The sequence below is a fragment of the Thermobia domestica genome, chromosome 8 (genome assembly GCF_964235325.1).
Source record: "Thermobia domestica chromosome 8, izTheDome1.hap1.1, whole genome shotgun sequence".
In the NCBI taxonomy this organism is placed as follows: Eukaryota; Metazoa; Arthropoda; class Insecta; order Zygentoma; family Lepismatidae; genus Thermobia; species Thermobia domestica.
This window is the reverse complement of record NC_137461.1, coordinates 118,126,621-118,148,540: the sequence shown is the minus strand read 5'-3', so window position 1 is coordinate 118,148,540 and position 21,920 is coordinate 118,126,621. Positions and strand designations below refer to the sequence as shown.

General features: G+C 33.0%; 1 protein-coding gene across 1 annotated transcript; it reads right to left on the bottom strand.

Annotated features, from left to right (window-relative positions):
- Positions 1-388: 388 nt before the first annotated feature.
- LOC145692270 (retinol dehydrogenase 12-like) lies at positions 389-20,876 on the bottom strand. Its single transcript, XM_081767567.1, has 4 exons — positions 20,759-20,876; positions 12,533-12,721; positions 2,351-2,509; positions 389-444 (listed from the first exon to the last, which is right to left on the bottom strand). Exons 1-4 carry the CDS (start codon positions 20,874-20,876, stop codon positions 389-391), a joined length of 522 nt encoding a protein of 173 aa, XP_081623693.1.
- Between the last annotated feature and the right edge of the window lie 1,044 nt (positions 20,877-21,920).

Sequence of the window (21,920 nt, the reverse complement as noted above, 5' to 3'; positions counted from 1 at the left end):
GCTTTTGCTCCTTTAACGGGACGAAAAAAGCAAAGCAAACACATTGTTTTAAGTGGAACCTGGTTATACCGCATGCTGGATCAAGTACAAATATGCGTATAGGTGTTGAAAACAGTGCAATGTGCTATTTGAGAATAGGTCGTCATACAAATTTACGGTTAAAACGAAAGCTTTATACTAAAGAAGACTATAAGATACTAATTTCCGTCGGCAGAGTATTTCTGCACAATGAAGTAAAGCTGTATTTTATGGTTCCAAGTGTACGGTCACTAATATCAAACCATGACAACTATTGTAAGAACATTAAAATGAGTCAGTGCACATGAAAGAAAGACTGTATTACTTATAATTTTTCTCCTGTGGGTTATATCTGCCCAGTGTAAGGCAGCTATGTTTTGCTTACAAGTCTGATGTTACTAGCAAGAGAAATAGGAACTCGTATCACTAGAAAAACAATATTAATGTACTCGTAAATATAACGTACGTAACTTAGTCTAGCATGCTCCAGTAACTTACTTTACTCGACTGACCTTACCTAATCTTCTCTACTAATCAACTTAATGTAGTCTGTTAACTTAACATAAAAGTAGACTACAATTAACTTCTCTTGCTTTAAATAATTCCCTAAAGACATTCTAGATTGTTATTATCCAGACACATGCTCAAATAATTGTATACAGATTGATACTATAAGTGCAAGCCGAAATGCTCTGGAAATAATTACGTGCTATCCCATATAAACCATTATCTCGTCTCGAAATTGACTCGCAGTACCTTAGAAGATATTTCTTAGATAAGAATTGCAATCATGAGTGCATATTTACTTTACGATGATTTTTCCTTACGTTTGGAGTATACCGTAACAACGACTGGGCAAAGAACACAAACTAACTTGTGACAGGTAGACACTAAAAGCGAGGACGCTATCTAACCGAATTGCTTCAGCGACGGAGAGTATGCACATAAATTAAGATAGTGCAAAAGATACTTGAAACCTCATAAAATCACATAGCTTGAAGCACTTGTAATAGATTCACATTTGAAACTTTATACTTGCAAATATAAAGTACAGTTTTCCTTCATCGTGAACAAAAACTCCACCGGTTAAAATTTCTGTGTATTTTACACAGTCGTGCTTGATATAGACTACTTGTTTTAACCCTAATGTAGCCATTGTAACGGACTCACACTTGTGAACATGAAATACTGCTTTTCTACTTTGTGAAACATTCCTCCAACAACGGATTTTAATATTCTGCACAATCCTCTTTTATATGCACTAAATTAACATTTAATGACAGATTATTTTTAATTGTGCATATTAGCCTGACGAATCCTACTAACAACCTAAACTACTCTATTAACCTATCCTAGTTACCTAATCTATGCTACTAATATAAACTAAAATACTCTACTAACCTAAACTTGATTATCTTACCTATCTACAGCATAGTCTATTAACACAACATAATGCCATAAAAGTGAAATAAAAATTTTACCTCTATTCTAATCTAGTAAAGTAATCTATTCTCAATCTACACCCAAAGATATTATAGGAGAATGAACACACAAGGGTTCTAAAACTCTCAGTACGTAAAGATAATGGTGTATTTAAGGCTTGATCTGGGGCGTGTGCTAAGCTCTTAGGATCAGTGGAGTACGCAGAATTTCGGAAGCTGTTTGTACTTCATTATTTTTTGTATCTAAATCCTAAATACTTCATTTTTCCTGCCAACATTCATATGCCTCTGAGTCAGGAAAATTGATCGATGGAATTTATACAAACACGCTGTTCTGTGAAGGATGAGGCATGATTCAAGATAGGGAGATTGAAAACCGGGAAAAAGAATATAGGAAAATTTCGCTATAATTATACCCTAAGAACTAGAAGAGAAATAACGCCATATAGCCGTTTAGCCCGCCACGTATGAGGAGTGACGTTCCTCGGCGATCACACTAACCAGGGAAAGAGAAGGAAGGAAACGGCCTGGGCCCTATATGTTAAGTAACACCCCAGCATTTGTCTGGTGTGAATGAGAAAAACCCAGGAAAAACTCATTCAGGATGGCTGGCCTGGAAAAGCTTTCTATACTTTTTCAACCGACTGTAGTCACCGAGGAAAAGCAAATTTTGAATATGACTTTATAAATGCATTTCTTACAGAAGTCCATTGTCACTGGCACATTAGAAAGAAGCACTGTAGATATTCATACAAATTTGTAACTTCTGGATTAAATCATATTTTAAAAATTAAGTATCAATAAAAATTGTAATAAGATTTAAGAGACTAAGGAAAAAAAAAGCTCTACGTATTCTTCTTTTTAAATTAGGCTAATCAACGCTCACTTACGCCAGTGACTAGATGATGAGACATTGATGATTCTTGCTGTTGCTGATTGTTGAAGGACAGGTAATAGGAGATACGTAAGCAGAAAATGTCCTAAATAATTCACAACAAATGTCGTCCCAACACCATCTTTTGTTTCAATTGACTTTTCACTTATTATACCTGAAAGACAATTCAATATATTTACATTTAAATTCAATAATTTAATAATAGTGTTTCTTTCTGATTTAGAAAGCGTAAATATATTCACCATAACTTACGCAATCAATAAGTTCTGAAACGACATACACAGAATATCTACAAGTATCAAAACTGCACTCGCGAAAATAAATTATTATAGGTATATGTAGAATGGTTTAAAATTCAAAATTAGAACTTTTTGCGTCAAAGCACCATTTAGCAGCGTTTCTGTCAAATTTAATATACCCCTGGAAGCCTGCAACCGAAATCCTCATCAGGCACGATTCGAAGCTACTTGCACTATTTCCGTCATCCCCTAACAGTGTTGCTTAAGTATAACGATATGTTTGGTCCTTAAATGTTAATATTGAGCCATAAAACACACAAATTACCCTTTTTGTACACTTTGTTTAATAAATGTAAAGGAGAAGCGTACAGTTTACTTCTACACTAATTCCTAAGATGTTTGCTTAATCAACTGAATAATTCTATTTAATTTTTGTTGTCCTGACGACGACAACAAGATTAGATTACATAAAAACATTTGAATATTTTTTATATATTAACATTATAACTATATTATATCTTGGTCTTTCTTTTCTTCTATTAGCAGAATCTGCCTAGTATATATTTAAAAATATATTATGACCCAAAATTACAAGTAAATTACGATTGTTACAAGTAAAATATACAACATACTGTTGTATATTATGGCGCTCGACGGACTTTCATTTAATTATTCAATAAAAGGAGAAGAACTCTGGACCGTTAACTTTTACATCCCTTTTAAGTGCCCCTTGTATATACAATATATATTTCATATCATAATCCACATACATTATTTTTACACAAAAAATCTTATTAATTATATTTCTTCTTAATTAACTCTATAAATCGTCGATTACAAGGCACGTTAAAAAAATAATACGGTCAATACTTTAATTCAAGTCCATTATGGGCCATACAGAGGTTAATTATTAATAAAATTTAAATCGTTTGCTTTGGGAATAATAAATAAATATGTTAGTATACATGTATTCTAGGCAAATTGTAATCGGAGAAATTGAACAAAATTTCATTATTTTAAACAAAAAGTAATTATTACATGAATATATGAAAGAAAGTATAAATTATGATTGAATCCATAATAACATTTAAAGTCAAAGTTCTTTGGAAAACGTATAAATTTGATTTTCATTACTCGTAATTCTTCCATGAAATACGTGACATCAATTTTAAATAACTGTCATTACTTTCATACCTTTATATTTAAAATACCTTCTTTTAATCTTTAATATTTATATTATTTGCATAAAATTCGAATAGAACAAGAACACAAAAGCAAGAATTGCTTAAATACGAATTTCTCAGAGAAAACATAAAGTATTAAGTTAAAAAAGTATTCTCGCATTACAAAAATGCTTTCAAATATACTCTATAACATGAAACACGAATAACGCGATTAATATTGCGTTCTGCAATCATAGGAAAACATACGAATAGTATGAGATACAAATACCAAATAAAACACATAACATTAAGACATATATTGACGTAAATTGAGTAATTATTATTTCAGATATAGACGCAAAGATTAAATAACATAAAATAAAATATCTTAAACCAAGTTACATATAATTAAAATACTTCGCTTTGCTCTTTTGAAGACTAAGTTCCCTCTGTTAAGTGTTCTTTACATTAGCTTTCGTTATAACTTCAGGAGGAACTAAAGTTTTGACTAAATCCATCCACCGTTTTCTAGTGTTTTCGGTAGGCTGCCATAACTTAATTTCATCAATATTCGTAATCCTAAAATTTTCCCAGTTCTTATATCCATAAGTAGAGATGCAAGGGCTCGGAAAAAAACAGGCTTTTTGGGAAAAAAACTCGGTTTTTTCTGCTTTGCTTTTTTGCTTGGGAAATTTTGGACTTTTTTCAAAATACTGCTTTAAATTGATAAAACAGACTTTGTATCGCTTCTCTATAACACAAAAAATCATTTAATTAGTGGTTGATGCTGATAATAATATAAAACATCGAAAATAAACTATGAATTTCGAAAAAATATTTCAAACAATTTTTCTTCGACATATTTACATTATGAATTCCACAGGATTAACCAATGTATATAATAAGAATTTTTTAACCTCCTATATACAAAAGTAAGCAGAGTTGGCAAGAACCGTGGTTGTTTTTGAAAATGCCAAAAACCCGTTTTTTGGGGGATGTTTAAACCAGGCTTTTTTGGTTTAAACCAGGCTTTTTTGACTTAGATTTTTTGCTTTATGTATTTATATTACATATTCACAGAAATAAGTTTGTTTCGCCTTGATGTTATTATGCAACAGCGGGGTTATGCCGGAAGAACTCCCATAAGCTTAAAGAAGTGCGGTCAGTAAATTTCTTAAGTTGAGAATCTTCCGCCCTAGCCACTGGGAAAATCCCGTCATTACTTGAAATGTAAGACAATAACGGGAAAATCCATTTTGCATGTAAAATTTAAAAGTCAACGTACCATAATCAGTACGCTAAAACTGAGGTATTAAATTACAAATTTAGTACCGGTACGTAGATATCATTGAAAGTCCAATCCAAGCTAATGTTGGAAGCTACGTAGGCAATCGATAAATTTTGCCAATTTCTATCAATATATTTAAGCAATATTGGCTTCTTTATAAAACAACACGCATTTAGGCATGTAGAAATATACAATTTGGTCTGTTTCGTATATTTAGGCTTAACATCCTTACGAAATACCGAGGTTATCAAGGAGAAGACTTTCGCTTAAACTGACATCCGAACCGCTACTTGGGTTACGCATGAAAGAAGGTTTGTGGTTCGACCGAGAATTGAACATGGGACACCTTGATTAAAAGGTGAAAGGGAAATAAAACTATTGCAGCTGGTTTGATATCTGGAAACGTTACCATGAAGTTCACACGATTTGCATTTTTCATTCTTTTTATTTTTGTGGTTTAAACCAGTTATTAAAAAAAAAGGTTGGTGAAACCAGCCAACCCTAAAAGTAAACACTTCTTTTTAAAGAATACACAAATAACTAGCAAAGTAGTATGTAGTATTTTTACTTCAAAATATTCCATACCCTCTTTTTGAAACAAAATAAAATTAAAATAAAACATAAGAGAAATACTTAGATTTATATGATACACTTAAAGGCTGCACATCTAGAGCTTTTGGTTCTGTATATTCTTGAAATTCTACAGTTAAGTTTTATAGAACCACCATCACAGTTTACCCAATCCTCAAGTTTTCTGAATTTTTAACAAGAGGGATTCAACATATCATTACGGAACTCCCCCCCCAAAAAAAGAAACTACGGAATATATTTAAGTTAAGCTAAATACAACTCCACAACAAACATGACTGAGTGATTAGCTTTTGCGCTTCTATCGGGAAGTCCGGGATTCAACCAGCATTCGACCATTCTGACAAAGCTTTTCTTCATTCCATCTGTGAAAGTAGAAATAGTGCGTGTACTGTGAGTTGGGCGACTTCCTTTTTTATTGTTTTTAAATAGTTATTATTACTAATTACCAGCAGTGACGGTTTTGCGAAGGTTAGGGGGGCGGTCTTTCGGACTGAAGCCCGTTCCCCAAAGTTACGGAATGTCTGCAACAAACGAAATATCTATTGTTTATGCCTTTACTCATAAACTTTAAGCTCCCGTCAAATAAAAATTACGAATGTTTAAAAAAACTAAACATTAGTAAGAAACCCTTCCCAAAATACTTTTCTAAATCCGCCACTGATTCTCAGTATAAAATGATTTTTAAAGTTGTATCACAAGATGTGAATAATCAGTTTCATTATTTCCGTTAATTTGAACTCCAAAATGTTGTTCAATCGGTGCGACATAATCCGTCCTATTACGAATATTGGCAGGCGCAACTCCTAAGGTATCAGACACCGAATAATTTAGAAAATATGTAATTTAAGTTACATATTTGACCCAATCATTATGTTTATTACGACAGCAATGTCGGAATAACATCCCAAGGTTTCGATGTATATTTTCAACAACTGAACTGCTGGGGTGATACGGCGTTACGAAATGTATTTTGATGGCAGCCATATTCATGGCATGCATAAATACATCACTTCGGAATTGTCCCCTATTATCACATAATATGTGTTCGGCAGGACCACAATGTGGGATGTATACGTTTAGAATACGATTAACTATCGCTGATGAAGTCGCTTTACGTAAAGGATACGCTACTATATATCTTGTAAAAATGTCCATTACAGTAAGCAGAAAAGTTTCGCCAGTGGGAGCTCTTGGAAGTGGTCCATACAAATCTATAGAAATGAACGAATGCGGACGTTCAGGTATTACGGACAACATAGGTTTATATATATATATATATATATATATATATATATATATATATATATATATATATATATATATATCGATAATTATGCTTGATCTTCATACATTCCTCACAATCATTAATATAATTCTTGATTTGAGATCTAAGCGATTTCCAATAAAAGGATTTATTAATTAAGGAATACACTTTTAAATACCCAAAATGCCGAAATTCATCATGTTAAGCTTTCAATATGTATGGAACCAATTTTGGTGGAATACAAATTTTGGTTCTATGTTCACATTTGAAGTTCTTAATTACCAAGACATTATTCGACATTTCATACAGGGCGTTTCAGGAACGAGGACAGTCACATTCATTTAAACATGATGTCAAATGGTGAATGATTTTTGCATATGGCTCATATTCTCTTTGAGATTTTTGCAACTCGTCCACAGAAATATTGGAAATTTCTTCCTGTAAAATTTTTAAAAATTTTTTGATAATACATGATGATTTTCACTAGGAAACAATCTGGATAACGTATCCACTGGAGCGTTCTCAACTCCTTTTATATGTTTGACTTCAAAATCAAAAGATTGTAATTCTAACGACCATCTTAATAAGCGACTATTGTATCATTTTATTTTCTTTAAATAACATAATGAACTGTGGTCCGTGATGACAGTAAAATGACATCCACTAAGGTAAGGAGCGAATTTTTGTAACGAAAAACGTACCGCAAGCAGTTCAATTTCAGTAATAGTATACCCTTTTTCTGCATTTTTCAAAGTTCGACTGACGCAATGTATTAAAGACGATTCATTAGTAGAAACACCAGGTTGCCAGAGTATCCCAGAAATTCCTATAAGTGCAGCATCACATTGAACAAAAAAGGACGATTATAGTCAGGATGATTTAGACGAATATTTTTCATAATACACGTTTTCAAACGTTGAAAGCTTTGTTCTTGGGAATCTCCCCATTGCCCTGGCACTCCTTTCTTTGTTATTGATAATAAAGGTTTGGTGATTTCAGCGAATTTTGGAATAGATCTTCTAAACCAATTAAAAAGACCTAGTATTTGCCGAGTTTCCTTTAAATTAGTGGGAACTGGTAAATCTCTAATTGCTTGCACTTTGAAATCACTGTAACACATTCCACTTGTATCAATTGAGTACTCCAAGAATTCAATGGATTTTTGAAAGAATTTTGATTTTTTAATATTTACTCTTAAGCTAAAATTTTCTAATCGCTCAAGAACTAGGTCCAAGTTTTTCAAATAATCATCTGGTGTTTTACCCATGATCAAAATATCATCGGCATAATAAACGACATTGTTACATAAATCTTGCTTTAACACTTCATTTAAGCAGGATGCCAATGTTGCACTACCATTTATCAAGCCAAACACTACACGATTATATTCGTATAACTGACCTTCAAACAAAAAGGCGGTAAAGGGTTTCGAATCTTCATCCAACATTATTTGATTATAGGCCATGACCAAATCTAGATTCCCAAACACGGTGTTACCCTGTAATGAGCTGAGGATTTCATCTACAGGAGGATATCTTACTTGTTGCAACTTGCCATGTGAATTCAATTTTCTGAGGTCCATCACTATTCTCAGGTGTTTTCCGTCCTTCTTTGGTACTACGTGTAACGGATTTAGGTGAATACTTTGTGATGGTCTTATTATTCCTTGGACTAACATTTCCAATATCTGTTTACGCACGTTTTCTCTAAAACGATATGGGATAATATATGGTTTCATCACAATGGGATCTTTAGTATCTACTTCAATAGTATATACAAAATCCTTACAACAACCTGGTTTGCGTGAAAACACTATTTATGTTTATAGATTATGTCTTTAAATAATGAAACCACTCCGTTATCAACAAAACTCAATGAATTTACAATATCATCTACGCATTTATAAAAAGAAAGATCCTCATTTTCTGTCATACACGATTCGTTTACCATTTTACTAGCATTAGTTTTCTCCAACTCATTAGCTTTAATATCCAAAACGTTATTTATGAAAGGCTGACATTGAGACGCAATGCTATCCCTAGCGGGAATTGACTTTTTTATTATTACATCATTTAGCGTACGTATCGTAAACATTTTGTTTTCAAAATCCAAAACGGTACGTAATTTTGTTAAAAAGTCTAATCCAATTAGCACTTTTTCATTCAATTCACTAATTAATAAAATAGGAATAGTGATTTTATAATTTTGTATTGAAATTTCTATTTGTGTTTATCCCATCACTCTTTTTTATGCTTGCCTGTGTAATCAACTAATATCAAATTATCTATCTTTTGTAACCTAGGGTTTGAATAATTCTTGGTAATTTCACGCCAAAAAGCATAAGATAAGAGGGATACTGTAGCTCCCGTATCAATTAAAGCATGAAAGAAAAATCATTAACTTTTATAGTAACTCTCGCCGTGCTAAAGGTTTTTAAAACGACAAAATCTTTTTCAGTGTTATCTATATCTACTAACATATCATCGTCAAATCTCCAAAAACAATTAACAATTGGTAGATATTGATAAACGGTATTTGTATCTAAAGTTTTTAAATTAGTTTCATAATCAGAAACTCGATTAGAAGTATTTAACGCTGACGTGGATTCAACCCCTTCCACATCAGCACAATCTAGTTTAAATTACGTTGACTCATAGCTTCAGTTAAATTTCATTGTATTCCACAATCTTGAGTACTTTCTTGGCGATTATGCACTGTTGCAGCATTCGGATTTCTGTTAGTGTAATTACTGCCATCTGAAGTCGATTTCGTGTAAACAGGCGGTGATTATTTTTCCTATTGAAATTCCGATTACTATTTCTAAAGTTCCTGTTTCCATTTCTGCGATTAGGTTGCGTCTGATTACCAGTAACACTGTGGCCATTTATTCTACTATTATAACAATACGAGTTAGAAGTATTTTCAGGTTGTATATTTAAGTTGCGGACCGGAGCATATTGTGTATGATTACGGCCAGAATTACCCTGACCTCTATCCTGCCCTATATTACCATTTTGCACTGCGGATTGACTCTCATAATTTTGAACAAGCATAATCAAATGGTTAAAATTGATACACTGCGCAGACATTAATAATTGTTGCAATCTAAAAGGTAATAGAATTCGAATGGAAGCAATGATTCGGGATTCGGGATGATTCGGATTTAATGATCTTAACTCATTATACGTAGAAACCACAAATTCGGTAACGCTTTTATGGATCTTGGGATTGAATGGTTTCATTCCGAATAAGGCATCCCTATTCGCTAGCATAAAATCATTTTCATAATTGGATAGTAAGGCGTTCTCAAAGTCAGAATAGGTACGAAGACTACTCCTAATGGCCTTAAACCAAGTTAAACAAGGTGGCAATAATATGTGTGGTAATAATTTTAGAAATTGAAACTCATCTACGCCCATTAATTCGCACTCATCCTCAAATTTTTCAAGGAACCCCCTCGCAGGTATGTCTTCCGGTACACCACTAAATTTAGTAAGTGATTTTACTTCACTGAACCGTAATGGTTTACCTGTATTAGGCTTCAAACACCTGTAGTGATTACGTTTCTGATGGGATGGTTACCTCATTCTTCTTTCTCCTTCGGTACTATCTTCATTACAACTCGAAGATTCATTACCTTCAAAAGTTGCTCTGGAATAACACGTAGATTCCCAATCGGTAGATGTAGGATGTACAGTATCCGTGTGCCCACCATTTCGCACTGAACTTTCGTGAATACACTTTTCTTTAATAGAGTTCACTTCATCATGCAATTGCTTGATTTGGTTGGCGTGTTCATTTACCGCTGTCTATAATATCTACAGTCTTGAACCTCGGTAAATCTCTGTACTATCCTTTCCATTTCTTCATCATAGCGTTCAAATTTGGCTGCAATTTGCTGATTCATCTGATTTAATTGTTGTTGTACTTGGTCCCATTTGCCATCATTACGTTGCTGCAATTGCTCTAGCTTTTCGTCAATATGTTGAGCTTACTCCCTAATTTGTTGATTCATCTTTTGGTCTAACTTTTCAAACTGTTCATCGCTTCGTTGAGGTTGGTCCTTAATTTGTTGAGATATTTCCCTTAGGACATCTATCATGTTTTCTGAAGAATTCATTTCGTTATGAGTAATCTGGTTATCGGTCACTTCTTTATCCGTGGCATTCATAACATTTCTATTTATTACTTTGCCACTTCTCAAAATAGTAACATTAATGTTAGGCTCAATGTTGGTCGCTGTACTAATCTTCTAAACGACACAACTATTTTTTCTCTCTCGGTGTTTCGGCACCAATTTATAACGATAAGTCTTGTTCTTAAATGTTAATATTGAGCCATAAAACACACAAATTACCCTTTTTGTACACTTTGTTTAATAAATGTAAAGGAGAAGCGTACAGTTTACTTCTACACAAATTTCTAAGACGTTTGCTTAATCAACTGAATAATTCTATTTAATTTTTTTGTCATGACGACGACAACAAGATTAGATTACATAAAAACATTTGAATATTTTTATATATTAACATTATAATTATATTATTTCTTGGTCTTTCTTTTCTTCTATTAGCAGAATCTGCCTAGTATATATTTAAAATACATTATGACCCAAAATTACAAATAAATTACGATTGTTACAAGTAAAATATACAACATACTGTTGTATCTGGTTCCGTTTCATCCGAAGGGAGGACAAGAAGTTGCATTGGGCCAGATATGAACTGTAAGGAAATTGAAAAAGCTCTCCTACATTGTGCTTTGGCAGAAACTCTTCACCATTTGTTATATTGTCTATTAATCAGTCTCCACACATTCCGACAATCTGTGAAATTCACCCATTCTGGTTTCCTACTGTTGTACGATTTAAAAGAAATAGAAACCGTGAAACCTATTCGGAACACACTTCCTTCATCCGCAAATCACCTGACATTGGGATTTCTCTTAAATCCAGAAAATAACTGCTCACTTCATGCGCGATTCACACTCTGCAAAGACTTAGAGGTAGCTCCACTTAATGGCGTTGAATACTTGACCTTTCTCACCAGCGTCCCTGCTAATGAAGACCACCCCCACTTTTTCTTCTTGATTAGAAAAAGAAACAGTTCCGATACTTTCAGAACAGATCCTATATGTGGAATATATATCCTTTAAACTGACATGTTAAACAAACAAACATATTGTAAATGAGTTAAACATCACTGCTAGTATGAAGTGAAGTATCTATCTTAATATTACTATGATGGGTATATGATACCGTAATCAAAACACTTTTACTAAAATAAGATGAAGATGAAAAATAATTATGCACATATCAACAAGCTCAGGCATTTGTTTGTTTGTGTGTGACTGTGTGTGTGTGAGAGAGAGAGAGAGAGAGAGATTTCAAGTTTTCATACCGTAATAGCAAGTAACTAATATTTCGCAGAGAAACTGAAACCATGATTTCGAGGTCTCGTAAAAATTCGATAGTGAATTGTTTTATAAAAAATGCGTACGATCCTGAGAAACGTGATGTTTGGCAACCTTAGTATGATAGAATTATTCGTAAAGAACAAATAATTAAATATATTTGATTTTTGCTGATAGCAAGTAAGAATTTACATGGTCTAATCTGATATGAAATACATACCTGCATTATTGATAAGAATATGAATTTCTCTTTCTGTCTGTAACAAATCTGCAGCACATTTGCGAACGGAGTCCAAAGAAGCCAGGTTTAAATACGGAACTATTACTTCTCCATTTGTCTTCCTTCTAATTTCTTCGGCCACTTTAACAGCATTCTCCATATCAACACTAGGCATAATAATTCTTGCTCCTAGCAAACGGAAGATGTAAGAACAAAAGATGTAAAGTAAATAATTAAGATGCATAACCAGTTTACTTCTTAAATACAAGAATAACATTGCAAATGTATGCATTAAGTGCAGCAGTATTTCAGGCGTTTTTCGTAGACTGGTTGGTATAAGTTTCTATAAGGGTAGCATAAGTAATAATATTTATTTGTAAGACCTAGAACATGTTCGGTTGTAGGATTTGTTCTTTAATGTAATTCTGTGATATTTCTTAGATACATCATAGTTTAAGATATCAGAGTAATAGGGAAACAAAATAGCATGCTGTACTAAGGGAGAAAGTTAAAAAAGCAAAGTATTGTTAAAAGAAGCTGCTACTCAAGAGAGCTCGGTTGGTAACATTAATTTTCAGTATCTCAAACAAGATCTTTCTAGATTTCTTATTTTTTTGTCTGAGAAATAATAAGTAAATTTCCAGTGTGAATCGTCACAACATATAATGACAATTAACTCGTCATATACTAATACAGATACAGAGAATTCAGGAGGGTCATTTTAGGTTTTACCAGGCAAGGTTGTTCACCTAAATAAGACTTTCCTGTTTTGTAATAGTATATTAATATACAATTTATTAAAACCGATGCGTTTCTCAAACTCAGAGAGGCATTTGACCTCTGCCTTTCCCCAAATTACGTACCTGAGAAAACTGAAAAACACAAATGTCATTCCAGTATTCATAACTTTACTAAAAAATAACAGGTATGTTTTAACACTTTTCTAGATAATAACAATAATGTTACTACGTGTTCCATATTAGAAAAAGTAAAGGATTAATAAAACAGAAAGATGATTATATCTTCTGTATTCAGTGTTCAAGAAAACTATACTTTGTATTACTCAACACAAAACATTCATTTTAAACATTCATTTTTTCTTGCAGATAATTCGAGGACACCAATTCACCGAATATATAGTGCTTTATATACTATTATTTCCTTGTATGAGTGGAGAATATTTTGAGTCCACTAGATTTTCAAACAATTGAATATAAGATTAATAGACGTGGCTTTGGGTGAACTTGGATCGATTCAGTTCTCTGTTCTTGACACAAACTTAGGGGTAGGAAAAGAAAGGAAAATTCAGCACCGAATAGCAGAGTGTAGAAAACGAATATAAATAAGAAAAAACAACACATTATTAGTGCCTTCATTCTAAGTGTCTTATTCTATAAATTTATCTTCTCTGTCTTATATTTCTGAGATATGTACTAAGATTTATCAGGACTGATAAAATACAATTTTTCAATACAAATTTTTCTTCTATAACACACAATAAGACGGATGTAGAGAAATCCTAGGAGGCTGACAACCACTTTGACTATGTTCATGAAGAATGTTTTGAATACAGTTTGGATAAATATAAATACTTGGAAGTCATGGCTAATACCGGTAAATTTGGGAGTGGTAGCAACATTATCTACAGATTTTACTTTGTTGCTCAAAATCGTTAAAGACCCGAAAGATATTGTTGTCAAGCTGTCCGATGTTTATTTTGGAACAAATATGCTATAACTAATGTTTAAGAAAATATATCATACGTTTTATCATGTAACTTTAGTTTTGGTTAATGGTTGTCAAAATAAATAGCAAACAAGTCTCAAAAAATTATCTTCTAATTTAATATTGTGGTAAATTTTCTCCAAATTTTTATGCAAATGATAAACCATGAGACGATGAGGAAAGCTTCTGAAATAAATGTCTTCTTTGTACTTCAACTTGAAACATGTCAAAATTGTTGACTAACAGGTAAACAGCTGAGGGAAACCGCTTCTGTAGTTCAACTATAATAAGTAAGGATACAAACATCTATGTTTATTACCATGCATATAAAGCTAATAATGTTGTATAAACATTATAATCATAATATACATAATTGTAAAGTAAAATTATAACAATAATCGTCATATAAAATCATATTATATCTTATAAAATTAGAAGTGACTGGCTTCTTAGATTTTTCAAAAAGAATTCGGAAACTACGAAAACTATCTACTACGAAAACGTATCATATAAAGGGAATTGGAAGTGTGAATTCATGAATAATCTCGTATTTGGCCAAAATATTGTTGTATCTGAATAGAACATTCAATAATAAATATACCATGCGATGATCAAAAGCATAAGGATTGTAATACTGTAATCAATAGCATAAGGACTTGATAGTACAGAATATCACAAGATGATTCCAATGTAAAATTTTCCGTGAGGAATAGTGCTGTTTATATTTCATGACATTTTCAGTTTCCGATTTTCTGAAAAGTCGAATATCTGAAAATCGAATTTTGGTTTCTGTTATGAAAATAGATATTGAGTTTAGATTTTGAAATAATAAAATGGTATCAAAACCACTGATGATACTTGTCATCTCTCCATTACAAAAATACATTCACGCAAGCAAAGGTGTTCTAATTACGAGTAACAGTATTTTCTTTCTTTAAGATAGTTTTCTAAATGTTTCCTATGTAACCAGTGCACGAAATAAGAAATTTCAAACGCTAGGGCAAGTAGCCTATATATTTTGCTTATTAATTTTCAAGTGTGATAATAAACCAAAAAGATTTTAAGTATAGTTACATCTTTGTAGTAGTGAAGTACACATCTATATGTCTCATATCCATATTCAAGGAGATATCTAACACAAATAAAATCCATAAGCTATGATAAAACATCCAAATGAGGCCATTTTTCCTTGTAGCTACTACAATCAAAATTACTCTGACGAAATATGATACCACAGGTTGGAACCACAAAAGGATCACTTCTCATCCGTCATTTTTCAATACATAAACCTTCCCCCTGAAACACATAATGTAACATTATCAAAGCAACCACACATCTACGTCTATGAAGATGTATGATATGTGTCATGTAACACCCAGGGTACATTTTATTTAGGTTCCATAAGTCATACAAAAATTTGGAAGCCACAAACCTTGTAGCATAAAAAATTGTTAACCCAAAAGTCATATGTTCACACCACGTCATACCAGAAGATCAGGAACCACGAGCCTACTTCTCGCCAATATCAGCCAATCAAAGCGATTTGCCTGTACTTCTCATATAGGACAACTAAAGAACATACTATGATAAACAGGCAGAGTAAATACTTATGTGAATGCGATTATCTTGAGCGCCCTCCGACATTTAAACACAATCCGTTCATGTAGAAGGGTGAATGTTAAGATTTGTTCAAATTAGTCGAAGAAAATGGTATTAATTCGAACATTGAGTAATAGAGTAATTCCGGTGGAATAGAGTAGATGAACATAGTAAGCATGGAAGTGAAAAAATATTACACAGAAATGGTAATACGGCTGATTGACAATTATATATGAATAGGGAAAACCTTCTGCATTCTGAAAATACAAGTATGGTTCATATCGTGTGAGAAGTAACATGCACAAAAAGAAATGAATCATACAAGGTAAATTATTCACTTCACCTCAGTGAATATACATATGGGGTGCACTGGTGAGAAGTGTCCTCGACATAAAGTAAATAATAAGATATACACTGCTATATAATGAGTATACAACTCACGAAGAACACCTACATGATGTAAACAGGGGTGCCCACAAGGGGGGTTATGACGCAAACTGCGTCATTGAAATATTGGGGTGGGGTTAAAAATCTATATAAATATGTTTGACGGGGGGGGGGTAAAAATTAATCGAAAATATTTTTTCATGGATGAATACCTATGGATAGACAATTGTGGGGGGGTGCGTCATGGACATAAGGGGGGGTGGGCACCACTGATGTAAAGGTACGTCAGCTATTGTTGTAGAGATGTTTACGAAACAAGTGGTTCGAATCACATGTTAAACTGTAGGCCCCGTCCTTAGGACCTCATCATCCTTCCATGGAAGGCAATACACATCACTATGGGTTCACCTAAACCAGAGGTCAATGACCTGGGGCTGATCACTACATCACACACACACAAACACACACACACACACAAACACTGATGTAGAGGCCTATATATATATATATATATATATATATATATATATATATATATATATATATATATATATATAATATGGAATGATTACCAGGACTATTCATATCACCTCAACATATGTTAGTCATTTCACCCCACCTTGTCTTTTTCAAAACACATTTTGTAGCTTTATGTTCGTAATCTTTTGAGGTATATCTACATACATGCGTACTTAATAATCGCCTCATGCTGCTATGGAAGTATTGGGTACAACACGATTACTTCAGGATAGAACTGCCCTAGTTTCTTACTGTTCCATATTACAATAGCAACAAAAAAGGCTACAAATCTACTCATCCCTGCTGTCCGTGCTCGCCCGATTCAATAGTTCGCTTCTTTCCTCTGTATACACTACCTTCTTTGTCAGCGCCAGACTCAATACTATGTTCGTGTGTATATAGGCCATCATTTGTTTCATATTTTCTTGTAAGTCTTCTCGGCTATCAGTGAGGTGAAGGTATTGATATCCGACGATTTTTTTAAACAATTGTTCATTTGTTTTTAACATAAGCTTGTCCTCTTCACTTTCGAAAAGAAAGAGTCCAGCAAGCGTTTTATGATCGATTTTTTAAAGAGAAATCTGAATGTGTATTGTAACTAACTTATTGTTATTATTGTTATTATAATTATTCATAGTATTCTGCTCTTATTGGCAGGTCACTTGCTACAACTGAGAAACTTCATTGCTCCACGGTCTCCCACTAACTTCTTCGTTTTCACGTACGAATTATTACTACTAATAATAGTAAAAAGCATGAACTTTCAATAATTTCTACAATTCATAATGGCTCTCTCGCAGTAATAAGAAAAGAAGTCTAACAGGTTATAAAATCTTCAAGGCCTACTAAATAGCCTGTCGACCATACACCGACCCTTTTTGTTCCAACATCACGTTCATAAACCAGAACGTCCACGTTGAGGACCCCTTGTCTAAACCACCGCAAAATTCCTTCAGTTTCAAAAGGATAAATAGGTACTACTATTGTGTGTTTCAGATGTAAAGCATCACGGGCTTTAGCCAATGGTGCGCGATGTTCCGCGTGGTATTGCCGGACTGCGGACTCCCCTTTCTCTTCTCGCTTTTACTCCAGTTCAGATTACGACACATACATTGGCAACATTATTCATAATGCAATTATATTCTTCCAGCAAACTCAAGAATTTTGACTGTGCATCCAAGAAGTATATATAGCAACTGAACTACTTATCTGTTAACTTATTCCAGTGGAGCTCCTAACCCTCGTCTTCAACACTACTTTTTTCACTATCGTCTATGTCAATTTAGTCATTGTCTGAAATTGTAAACGCAAAAAAATAATTCTTCGAGCTTGACTTTTTTGTATAGGAAAATTCTGCACTTGTACTCGGTTTGCTGAAAGACATTGTCAACTATAATTTTGGAGAACAAACGAACTACCACTAAAAAAGCAACCCAGACACTGAATTCTATTTATGCTAGAAGAGAAGTAGCGTTCCTACACAACTAGCCCCTTTGTTTCCATATCTGTTCTTATTAACAATATATACTCTTATACTTGGTGTAGGTATCACAACAACAATCCATCTGATTTGTAAGCAATACGATATGGTCGAGTTTGATTGGGTTACAATAATTTATGACACCATTCAGACGCCTGTTGCTTTTGAATCACTGCTAGAGCAGAAAAGAAGGAATAAGTAATTGGTCACATCTACGTGAGGTATTGAAATGAAAAAAAAATCATACTGCGTTTCTTCTGTCGAATAAGGAAGAATGTGGCTTGAAGGCAATTTCAAAACAATATTATGATCTGTTCTTATATATATCAGATTGCAAAGAGGTTTCTTATTTAATTCACTCGCTTACTATTCTCGGAGGTGTAGAAACGGGTTAAAGGAGGGCCCTGTCTTTCCAAACTATTTCCAGCCCCGAAATTAGGTTCGTCTGGTATATGTTGAATAAACTTATTTAATAGTTAATGCAAATGAGGAACGTTTATAATAAAATACAATTTTAAAAAATTCAATCATCAATACAGCTTCTGTACCTAATTAAAATAACTAACATTAATCATATGTTTTATATTCTCATTTCCCTATCTCCGCGCTCACCTGTGAACTCACTACTATATTATTGCATAGTAATATCTGAATTGATATTTTTTCGAGTTTTTTCCTTTACTTTTTTAACCTACATAAACACAAAGTCAGATAAACAGACTACTATAAACAGCATTTTTTTGTTCTTATGAATAGCTTATTGATTCATTTCTTACAATCCATTTTTTAACTTTAGCACTGTGAAGATCCGTCTTTTGATAAGGTAGCATTGTGAAAATATATGTGTATAGTATGTATGTATGAATGGTGAGTTAAAATGCTTTCATATTCTGAAAGAGGTAATTTGTTCTGATTTTAATATGTGAAAAGCTTGACTCCCTCTGAAAGTAATGTTCCCTTAGAACAACCTGCTGACTACACCCCTGATTAATCTGTAATAAAAGTTGAGTTTTATTTCCAAATCGAAGAAAAATCCACTGGAAATTAGATGCAGGACTCAACGCTCGTTTTAGTAATTATTTTATATCGAAACCTTTAAAAGCGTGTATCATGACAATCAGTTGATATAAAATGATGTAGTTTTCACGTATGTGTTCGTGATTCTTTTCTCTACTTCATAAAGTGAACAGATAATGTACTAATTCAATATTTCTAAGTAGCGCCTTAGGTATTGTCAAGATTCGCAGTAGCGCGAAAAGTCAGCGTACAGAACTGCTCGTCGCGAATTGCCAACACTACTCAAAGCCAATTGGACGCCGTGTGAAGCCAACTTAAGGTCATGCCGCTTATCATCTGACAACATACAATACATAACATTACAAAAACTAAAGTATATAGTCCTACTATAAATAAGAAATTTCATAGCCTCAACATCATAATATTTAAAAAGATTTTCACATATAAATAATAAAATAAAATTCTCAGACTTAACAATACAACTACAGTATAACAATACAACTACAGTCTTACGTTCCACGTCTCACCGCGGCAGCTGGTATGAACTTAGCCGAACTTATAACTTTAATGATATCGAAGCTGAACCAAATAAAAACTAGCATTGCGACCTATCGCCCATGCACAGACACCTACTGTGTGGCCACAGAGGCGTGCGTGTTTCTCCCCAATAGCTTCATGCAAAGAGATGCCAACCTCAGAGAACAAAATTATCGATTTTTGTCTAAAATTATCTTATATGGGTTATGCACGTGATAATTGTAGAAACAAGTATTATACTAGTAATAATAGCATTAATTTATAATAAATTTATCTAGTAGTCTTCAATTTAGAACTCCAAATTGACATCACTGTCGTTATACCCTTCTTAACACTACTCTTAACAACAAAATATTTCCACCTCATCGTAAATATAACTGAATTTAAGGAATGAATGCATTGTTGTTATTTGCCAATTCTCAAATCGTTATTGATTTATTTTATGGGGAAATTTAATTAAAAAATTAATTAATAGTCACAACCTATTGCGACAGTGCGTGTGTTTTATAATTATTTAAGCCACATGTACACTTTATTTCCATATTCAAAAACGGCAAAAAGTTGTGCGTTCTAAAATTATCGTATGTTAATCTATTATCGCCTGGGCATTATCATATATAGCATTAATGCTTAAATTATCGTAAGGTTTGCAAGCCTGTGTACAACAAAGTTACAAAAAAAACCGCGATAATATTATATATGTAATACTATGAATAATAGCATTTAGGAATTATCTTTATAGGTAACTAAACTTAAGGGAAAACCTTTATTTCCCAGTTTACAGAACACACTTTTCTTTTTATATATTTATATAACAGAAGTGAAAGTTTTCTGAATGATGTAGGAAACAAGTTACATCATTTCAAATCATATATTCTGATTAAATGCTATAATTTCATAAAATGTCAAGTTATTATCAAAATATCATTATAAAAGTGTTAATATCCTTTCAAAATATTTACCTCTGGAAGACAATTCCAATGCAACTTCTCTTCCGATTCCAGAACTAGCGCCTGTAATAACGACTGTTTTTCCGTCCAAACGTCCTGGAATCTCGAAGTTCTTCCCTTTTATCAACATGATTGGTCTTCAGATAGTCTTCTGTAGTGGAAAGCTACAACATTACATGTATTATTATAATTATTGTTATTATTTTAAACAATAGAGTTGTGTGATTTTATTTAATCTCAAGGGAATATATTCATGCTTCTTAGGTAACGACATTTTCAGATGACACACCTTTAATTTCTAGAGAAAGGCAAAGGAAGTTAAGATAGACGCCATTCTACAAAGTAGCTGGGAGCTTTGCTCTCCTTTTTTTTTAATTCATTTTTTTATATTTAAACGATTTTTACTTTAGTACATACTCCATTTTATTACAATCTTTACTGTGTTACAAATATTTTTACTATGTTTGGCGCCACTTTTTTTCCTTCTATACATAATGTAATTTGAAAAACATGTTAATTGTTGACCGGCTAATCGTCCATATTGGATTGGTCATTTTGTGATACATTTTTCTTTTAAGCAATAATCAGTGATATAGTCAACCTTTGCTTGATTTAGCTTACAATGTATCTAAATTTTTATTCCTCGAAGGAGGATCAAGACAAGACAAGAAAGGCAAACTGTGCCCAGGCATATCTCAGTACGTTGTCGGAGACCTGAAGAGTTGGAACTTACAACAAAATGAAAGGTTGGGCATAGCGAAGGAATTAAGAATTTTAAAAAAATAGACAGTTTAATATTATCACTGAAAAATGTAGTTGTGTTAATAAAATGATTACTTTTCGACCTAAGTGACAATGATGTGTAGTTGGGTCTGTCAACTCAATGATCACAGTTCTATTGGGAATTCTATGTAAAGTACTTTTACTAGAGGAATATATGTATGCCTGTCTATCTAATGCCCAGCAACTGTACTCCCGCATAGTTGGATCATGTGTTCAAGACTGGGAATTATATGATGCTAAGGGAGTGTTATGTGATTAGGTAGTTTAAAAGACACATCACTATGCGTTTTGTCATCTTTCCTAGTGGATCAGTGATACTTCTATCGGATAGAAATAGATTGACCTGATGATACTTACAATGTATCCTGGTTGATTCTCACTTTAAATTTGT